Source organism: Cololabis saira, chromosome 7 (assembly GCF_033807715.1).
Source record: "Cololabis saira isolate AMF1-May2022 chromosome 7, fColSai1.1, whole genome shotgun sequence".
NCBI lineage: Eukaryota > Metazoa > Chordata > Actinopteri > Beloniformes > Belonidae > Cololabis > Cololabis saira.
Window position 1 is genome coordinate 22,026,009 of NC_084593.1, and position 9,223 is coordinate 22,035,231.

Here is a 9,223-nt window from a genome sequence, read left to right on the forward strand (position 1 = left end):
AGTTTTGATCAAGTGGAAGTCCTTGTCAAATTGTCATAAAATACACTGGGTTGTAAAGCCTTTTTAAAGACCTTTTGTTTTCCAACTTCAAAGAAACACATCTGAATTATTTATAAAGTATCAACACAGAAACAGGCAAGATGGCATCCGCATTTGGTACGATGCACATTTTATTTTAAGCCAAGCACAGGAAATGATTCCTTGCAGTCTTTTCCTCTGTAGTGCAAAAAGGAGTAAAGGAAGTTGTCCATTAGACCAGCATCTAATCAAGATGAAAAGTCTAACTCACACAAAACTCAGATTACACTCAATGGTTGAGCACAGAGTAGAACAGATGTTCACTGTCATTTTTTACATCATTATAAAATTAATGCTTAATATGGGCAGCTTGCAGAAATAAATGTACATTCTTAAATATTGCAGAAATTGACAAAAAAAACTAAATATTGACATTAGTGGCAATACACTGAAAATTATGCTACCAGCTTATAGGTAAAGGATTCGGGTAAGTCGAGATTCAGGTAAACAATGTGGTAGGCTACATTATCAAAACCGGACAAAACCCGGGACAGTAATGCAAGGAGGAATAATATCCTGTTAAATCAAAAACATTGATTAAAACTAACAGCCCTCGTGTTTGCTTTGAGTAAATCCAGGCTACAAGCCTGATTTTCTGAAAATGCCCTACTGGGTTCACAGTAACAAATCTCAAAGGATATGAGAACTAGTACTTGTGGATGCATTAAAAAACTTGAAACTGAAATTGTATAAATAAACTAGGTATTGTAGGCCTACAGTATGTGATAACAGTACCTGACTGGTTCACTTTCACAGTGAAGCTCTTGCAATCTTGATTATTTTTTTGAAGGTACACAGAAAGAAATTTGACTCAGAAGGCAAATGGTGTAATCTTAGGTTGATGAACAGGATCAAATGTAACAGAAGTATGATAACAAAATGGGCCATAAAAAGAGTAGTAACTTGCATTCATAATATTTCATCTTGTGTGACATACCTTCTTGAAGGTGTAATAGAAAATACTATTCAAATCAAATCAAAATGACACTAGTGAAATCAGACTCAGTTTGAGAGGGTTGGTGTCAACAATAACATCATCTATAACTATTAAAATAAATTACATACCCTCTGGCAAACCGTAACACCAAAGCATCTAAAGTGAGACAGTGAGATGTACCTGTGGCATGAAAACTGTAAACAGGGATACAAACATAATGACATAAAAGTACTGTCCAGCTAAAAAAAAAACAGTTAAAATTATGAAATTATTGGAATACACTGGATTTTTCATTAAATACTGTATAAATGGGGAAGGGAGATGATGAATAATCCACATACTGGAAGTAATAACTGTGCTCAAGCTGTTTCACTCTCAACTGAGACCTATAATGACCACGGCGACACCCCAAGGTGTCTGCCATTTATCAGTAATGCACAGGAGACCCTAAGGCAAGGCAAAGCTAAAAGACTGGAATGTTAAGGCTGACTACGCAATCAGCATGGCAGACACAGACTCACAAAGATGCCATTTAGTCTTAGAAGCTCCAGTACCCATCAGGGATGAAAGACTTAAATATGTCCCTGATCAAAAAAAAAGCACTTTGAGTGATGGGAATGTGCTTCACAGTGAAAACAACACTTTATTAGCCAATCAAAGGCCGTACCACTAGGAACTTTAAAAAGAGCAATAATAAAAACCTCTTTACCTGGCCTGGTAAACAATCTCATGAACATAAATTACAATAAATGAAGGTGATAATGGCTGGTTCCCTGACATATCCAGCAACAATGTAGAGCAGTGGCAAAATAAACAAATGAATACGAGTGTCACATCAGCTCGTACCCAATAGTTGCTTTCACAGTTGCAAAATTAAAGCTCAGCATTCCCTTCCTACAGACAAAAAAAATAAAAAAGGTAATCCTTTTTTGGTGTAGTTATTTGAATTATTCGTACCTCAGATTTCATTACTTCACTTATACTGGGAGATCATGAGCTCAAATGTACTGTACTATAACACTGTCATTTACAAGCAAAGAAAATACAATAGCTCACCAACAACTGGTACAATTAGAATGCTGTAGATAATTATTAAACCCCTAAAAAGCAGCACGGAGACAGATGGTCAAGCAGTTGAAGGACCAACTATACATACTGTGTGGGGCTAACTTGTGCTCTGCAAGAGAGGACTGGTAATGCTGCACTGGCACTGTTAATTCATTTTGAAGTAAAAGTGTCATTGCATTATTTGATATACTGTAACCTCTGAATGGGCAAAAAAAAAACATGTGAAACACAGCTGACAGCAGAAAGAGCAAAAAGATGCATTTGCTTGTTACAGAATGCCTGTTCCTTCGTAAAAACCAACTCCACAATCAACATAAGAGCTGAAATCCTGACACCATCCTCAGCCAAGAAGGTGCATCTCATCCATACTACCTTCCGGGGATACTGTACTCAGTATATCGTACCTATAATTCCACCAACAATCTCCTCACTGTTCTTCATAAGTACCACAGGCAAGTTTCAGCCAAGGAGAGTACAACAAAAAGGATTCACACCAGTACTCTCAGCAGCAAGATCCACGAGATGTTTTACGGTTGCCATGAAGATCAATGGTACTGCCCAATAGTGCATGATCAATCTGGTCTTCGGCAGCCAGAACCTCCCTGACAGCTGCCTCAAATGCAGCTGTGACATTGGTGTCATCTTTAGCACTGGTCTCAAAATAAGGACAGCAGTCATTCTCCTCACACCATGCCCGTGCTTCATTCTCCCCAACCTCTCTCTGCTCTACATCTACCTTGTTGCCCAGGACGACAAAAGGGAACCGCTCAGGGTTTTTGACATCAGAGTAGTACATGAACTCCTTCTTCCAGCTGTCGAGGTTTTGGAAGCTCTGCAGGTCGTTCACTGCAAATGTGAGCAGGCAGCAGTCTGCACCTCGGTAGAAGGGTGTGCGCAGCGATTTGAAGCGCTCCTGACCTGCTGTGTCCCAGATCTGAAGAGTGACCAGGCGTCCATCCACCTCCAAGTCCCGGTTAAGGAACTCCACGCCGATAGTGTGAAATGACTGGGAGTCAAAACGGTCAGTAACATAGCGATTCATCAAGGAGGACTTGCCCACACCACCATCTCCTAGCAGGATCACTTTCAGAAGCAGGTTCTTCCCACTCATTGTGCTTCCTACCACCCAGTTTAGGGCTCCTCAGTGAGTTACCGGCCTCTGTACCTGGTGTCAGACCAGGGTCAAATAAACCTGGTCAGAAACACAAAAAACAATGAGAGGAAATGCATTTTAGAACATCATACAATATGCCATATATTTTCCAAGCAAAGCCTTTTTCAACAAAACAATGAAAAGCCATATTCTGTGTGCAGGGGTGGTAGGGCTGGGCGATATATCGAGATTTTAATATATATCGATATATTTTCAAACGCGATATGGTACGAGAAAATATCGTTTATATCGATTTAAAAAAAAATATATTTTTTTTTAATGATTTTGATATAGCTTATTTTGTGACAAATTGACTTGAATGTTTTATTTGAGATTTGCACAAATGTTTTGTTATTTGCACAACTATCAACCTCAGTTGAAAAGTCTGCCTGTTATTGTACAGTGTATTTTAATTTAATTGTTGTGCAGGAAAGGGATATTTGTTTTATTTTATTCAAGAAGCATTTTTATTCTATATATGCAGGCAGTTTATTTTTATTTCATTTGTTTTATACATTTTGATATTGTGCAGACCTCTGTTAATAAATGTACCTGTGTGACATTTGGCACGAGGCTTTGAATTATTAAAACTGACTGTTTTTTGCCTCAGAAAAAAATGAAGCTAACAGATATGCTATAATGCTTTGGGGGAAACCCCAATTATGGCACAGAAAAAATATCGAGATATATATCGAGTATTACCATTCAGCTAGAAAATATCGAGATATGACTTTTGGTCCATATCGCCCAGCCCTAAGTGGTGGGTAGAGTTACTGGATTCATCCACCTGCATTTATGAGGCTCTTCCCGATCGGGAATATTTGAAGAATTTTGAAACCAAAAAATTCCAGAAAAGCGTATGTTTTCATATCTCGTATGAGATGTTTCCCTGAGGAAACCGGAAGCTATTACTACACGCCAGGCCCTGACTTGGAACCCCTAGGGGAAGAGAAAGAGAGGATGGCCCAAAAACAGCTGGAGACGGGACACTGAGGCAGAACTGAAGAGCCATGGAATCAGCTGGGGGGAGGCAGAAAGGACAGCCCAAAATGTTGTTAAATGGAGAAGAGTCGTCGGTGGCCTATGCTCCACTGGGAGCGACGGGCCTAAGTAAATAATGAGATGTTTCCAGAAAACTGGGACAAATTATCACTGTATGGTTGGTAGTTTCAATGCCTGTTTTAAATGTGACAAGAAAACATTACACAATGTTTTGGAATGTGCTGCAAGTTTGAACTGCAAGAACAGAGGAGAAAATTGGCAGGATTTTTTTTATTTTTTTTTAAGAAGAAAAATTACAAACTGTGCTTAATATCTGGTTCATACTGTGTGCAAAAGAGTAAAATTCACAGCTCAAGTTAAAATAAATGTGTTTTTTAAATGTTTTTCTGTTGTTGTTCTTTTTACACTTACAATTTCTACACTGATTACAACCCTTACTAACTTTACTAACGTTGTCGTTAATTAAGCAGAAAAAAAAATGATGCAACATCTGTATTTAACCTTTCTGGGAAATGTAAGGGAAGTGCAATGGCCCACTAGTTTCAATAACAGAAGGTGAAGGACGGAGATGTCTGTCAAAAGTCTCAGACAGACTCCACCCTTACCGACAGCCATAAAAGAGAGCAAATCCCTAATCTCCTTCAAGTCTGCCCTAAAAAGCCACCTACAGGAGGCTGCTACTCGTAACTGGGAATAATCAAAGCCTCTATTGCACATCCCGCTGTTTCCTTCTGATTATTGTTTCTTGTTTTTGTTTTTTGTTTTCTACTTTTGTTTTGTATTACCTAGCTTATTCTATTTGTCTCATCACCTTTTTAGTCTCTCTCGGTGCAAAATAACAGTAATTCCCCCCTTTTCTTTTTTTTTTTACAATCTTCCCTACAAAGTACTGCTTCTTACCTGTATGTCATTCAATGTTTTTCTTTTTTTTTTTCATTTATTTATTTATTTATTTATTCAAACAGGTTAAAACAAAAACAAAATAATCAGAATGCATAAAATGTATATACCGAAAAAAACAAAGAACCACAAAGAAAACCATAAGCAAAACAAAGCAAATTAAAGAGACAAATCTATATGTAAATAAATATTTCCTGTTTGAAAGGGTGTAGGATGAAGTTTCAAAAAACTTTTCTAGTCCTTCCCCTTCTAATGTTCTGTTTTTACCGTTTCTTCATTTCACAGAACTTCTAAAGAAAAGCATAAAAGAAAAGAAAAAGTGGTTCAGCTGAGCAAGGCACTTTGGTCATTGGCTGTCAGTTCATGTGTCCATTTTCGTTTTGTATCCATACAGAGTAGTGTTTTTAAAGATTTGTTTAAACTTACTTAGTGATTTGCATGATTTCATTTCATCTTTACAGTTATTCCACAATTTGACTCCCTTGACTGATACACAATGGGTTCTGTTATATGAGTTTAAAAAGGTCTCCAATGTAAACAAGTGCAATGCCTTTTAGTTGACTTTGTATCAGCGAATCTGTACTGTCATGAAACTGTACCTGATCCTATGCAATTCTTCTAATAAATTCTTCAAATCAATCAAAAACCCTGGCCGTGACCACATGATACACAAACCCCGACTAGGATTCATCACTGTTTACCAATGAGCACTTTTCTAAGGAAAGCGGGCATGTGTCGGCCATTGAATGGGGCGTAAATGGGACCACATCTCTGAGAGATAGAAGACAACAGCCGTCTAAAAACATGATGACTACTCATATTTCAGATTACTAATCTGAAACGCACAAACAAGCACCGGCTTGTTGTCTGGACGGGGAGGCTTGAACTCTGTCTGAACTCTTTTTCCTTGATGATCTCTGCAAAACTGTCCATAAAGTGTTGCTGAGCAGCAGCTGCAGGGGAACCTGAGACAGGTGTGGGTTAAAGGGAAGCAGCAGAGCGGCGTGTAGCATGTAGGAGAGCTAATGGCTACTCTGACGGTTGTTGACATTCTGCTCCTGGTCATAGGAGCCTCCCTGAAACCCGCAACAGTTCTCCACAAGCGTTATTTTCAACACAGACACATAAAGCACTGGTGTGATATGAACACAAGTGCTTCTTTCTTATACAATAATAGTTTTACTCACCCTGTTTCTGACTATTACGGGATAAACCCGTAACCCATCTGACTGAGATTGAAGCCTGAATTATGGTTCTGCGTTAAATAGACGCAGACTTTACGGCGTAGGTTACGCGTCGACGCGCACCGTAGGCTCTGCGTAGGTGTGACGCGGAACCATAAATCAGCCTTGAGTCGTGACGTGCGCGCTCCATCCCGCTGCACGTGCCCGCTACCCGCTACCACTGGGTCATAAAGCCCGAACAGTTAATTGTTTACAAATCAGCAGGGTGGGATTCAAAGATTATTTTCTTTTTCTTTCTTTTTTATGGAGGTAGATTTGTGTTAAAATTTGAATTAAATATGTCATTAATTAATTAAAATACAATTCATTTTGAGTAAAAATATATATGTATTATTTCAGCATTTAATTAATGAATGACACATTTAATTAATTAATGATATATTTAATTAATTAATGATATATTTAATTCCCATTTTAATTAATTAATGATGTATTTATTTATTTAATTTTGGCACAAAAAATCCTAGATAGATAGATTTGTGTCTTAATTATTCAATCAAAAAAAGATTGCTTCAATCAAAAAATATATTTTCAATAAAAAATATTTCACTTCAATCAAAAAAAAATTTCAATCAAAGAAAAAAGTGTTTGAATGTAAAAAGAATATTTGAGACTAAAAAAAATACATTTGAACACTGTTTTTCTTTGATTGGAAATGTTTTATTTGATAGAAGTGAAGTTTTTTGTTTGAAGCAACTTTTTTGATTGAAATAGTGTTTTTTGTGTTTGGGCCATAGTATGTGTAGGACATTTGTGTCTTTATCATTTAATCAAAAGAGAAGTTGCTTCAAAGAGAAAAAAATATTTTCAATAAAAGAAAATCTTCTCAAATCTCTCAGAAAAGTTGCATCAAACAAAAAAAAATTTACTTCTGTGTTCAAACAGTGTTCAAATGCATGTTTTTGAGTCTCACACTTTTTCCTTTGATTGAAATTTTTTTTTGATTGAAGGGAATTTTTTTTTAATTGAAAATATTTTTTGATTGAAGCAATCTTTTTTATGATTGAATAATTAAGACACAAATCTACCTCCATACTTTTTTATCTTTCTCTTTTTCCCTTCTACATATAAAAACTGCCAAAGCCTGTTAAATCATGTTTAAGTTCGTACATGAATCATGATTGAATGAATTAAAACACAACAGTAAAACCACAAACATACTCCCTACAAAGTAAATCCTCTGAATTTAAAATTGTACTCTTTAGGCAAGGCAAAGGAAGTTTATTTGTATAGCACAATTCAACACAAGGTAATTCAAAGTGCTTTACATCAACATTAAAAGCGGCAAGACAAAATTAAACAGTAAATAACAAATAAAATTATAAGAAAAGAGGTCAAATAATAAAAAGAACAGTTATTAAAAAATAAGGGCAGTAGAGTATAGCAGGTAAGTATTTAATTTAAGAGTACGCTTCAGTAAACAGTAATGTTTTTAGGTCTGATTTAAAGGAGCTGGCAGTTGGAGCAGACCTCAGGTCTACAGGAAGTTTGTTCCACCGGTGCGGAGCAGAATAACTGAACGCTGCCTCACCTTGATTGGTTCTGGTTCTTGGGAACCACAACAAACCAGATCCAGATGAACTTGTTAGGACTCTGGCAGCAGCGTTTACAATTATGACATATTCCTGTTCTTTATAATTTGCCAGTGAATTGTGACAGTTTCCCTTAAAAAAAATCAAAATGTAAAATAATTCTCATCTCTCAAACTTGTATAAAACCTTACTTTTGTAAATACGGAAGAATTAAAGTTACACAATTAATCAAAATATTGTGGAAGTCAGTGAAAAGTAGTGGAAACATTTGTTTCTAAAAATTGAAGGTTTCTTTTTATAATCATGATATAATAAATGCTGATGTTTTTTTTTTTAAAAAGGACCCCAAAGCAAAAAGGACACCAAGCTAAGAAAAAAACGAGAATTTACTTAAATTACCCAACTAATACCATAATCTGTAACCGGTTTTCTGTTAAGAAAGAAAGAAAGAAATGTCCTATGGCACTTAATAAGGGTGTTAACATGATGTTTACCTGTGGCAAAGAATGACTCTTAAATAACCAAGAGACCTAAACTCCGAAGACTCCACAAGTATTGCAAAACCTGACGGCTCACAGTATCATACATCTAATCAAAATATCCCTAAGAACTTCTTATGATGTCAGGAATGTATGGCTTTCTCATTCTTCAAATGTTCCTATAAATGTATAATAGAATTGAAGTCAGGTGACTTTGGAGTTTAAGTAAATGAAAGTCAGCAAGCCTCATTCTACTTCAGTCTTCGTCTTGTTATTGTGGTCACTTTCAACTCTCAGAATTGAATGACTCCACCGATTCATTCAAGCATGGTTTTGAACAGCTGCTTGATCATTCTGTGCTCTTTTTATCTCCTTATGCATTCAGCAGTTACTGCCATTAATCTAAAATTTAATGCATCTTTCAACAGTCTCCTTTCTCGGTCTTCCACTGTGAGATGCTGGTATAGCTTTGCCCATTTGAAGTAGTTTAGACCTCTGCTCATCCTCTGAGAGCACTACTAATCAGCTCTTTTTGTTTTGTACCTTTTTGTTTTGTACCTAATGGTTTGAGTTGTGTGTTCTTTGCTTCCTCCATGGAAGATATGAAACAACCAACTTGGTGTATTCATCTTTAGATTGTGTTCTCAGCCTTTAGTCTGTCTGATATGTCTTCAATGCAGCTGGTCCAGTTAAAAAAGAAAAAAAAATGGATACAACCTTCTATAAAGAAGGTGTATCTCATTCTATTGTTTTTATATATATATATATATATATATATATATATATATATATATATATATATATATATATATATATATATATATATATAT

The 9,223-nt window shown here is 36.1% G+C and overlaps 1 protein-coding gene across 1 annotated transcript; it reads right to left on the bottom strand.

Moving 5' to 3' along the window:
• Positions 1 to 52: 52 nt before the first annotated feature.
• rab9b (RAB9B, member RAS oncogene family) lies at positions 53 to 6,385 on the bottom strand. Its single transcript, XM_061725061.1, has 2 exons — positions 6,326 to 6,385; positions 53 to 3,275 (listed from the first exon to the last, which is right to left on the bottom strand). The coding sequence occupies exon 2, from the start codon at positions 3,192 to 3,194 to the stop codon at positions 2,586 to 2,588; it is 609 nt and encodes a 202-aa protein (XP_061581045.1). The 5' UTR covers positions 3,195 to 3,275; positions 6,326 to 6,385; the 3' UTR covers positions 53 to 2,585.
• Positions 6,386 to 9,223: the final 2,838 nt, after the last annotated feature.

Coding starts and splice junctions, on each gene's coding strand:
- rab9b (XM_061725061.1), bottom strand. CDS start 3,194: ATGAGTGGGAAGAACCTGCTTCTGAAAGTGATCCTGCTAGGAGATGGT.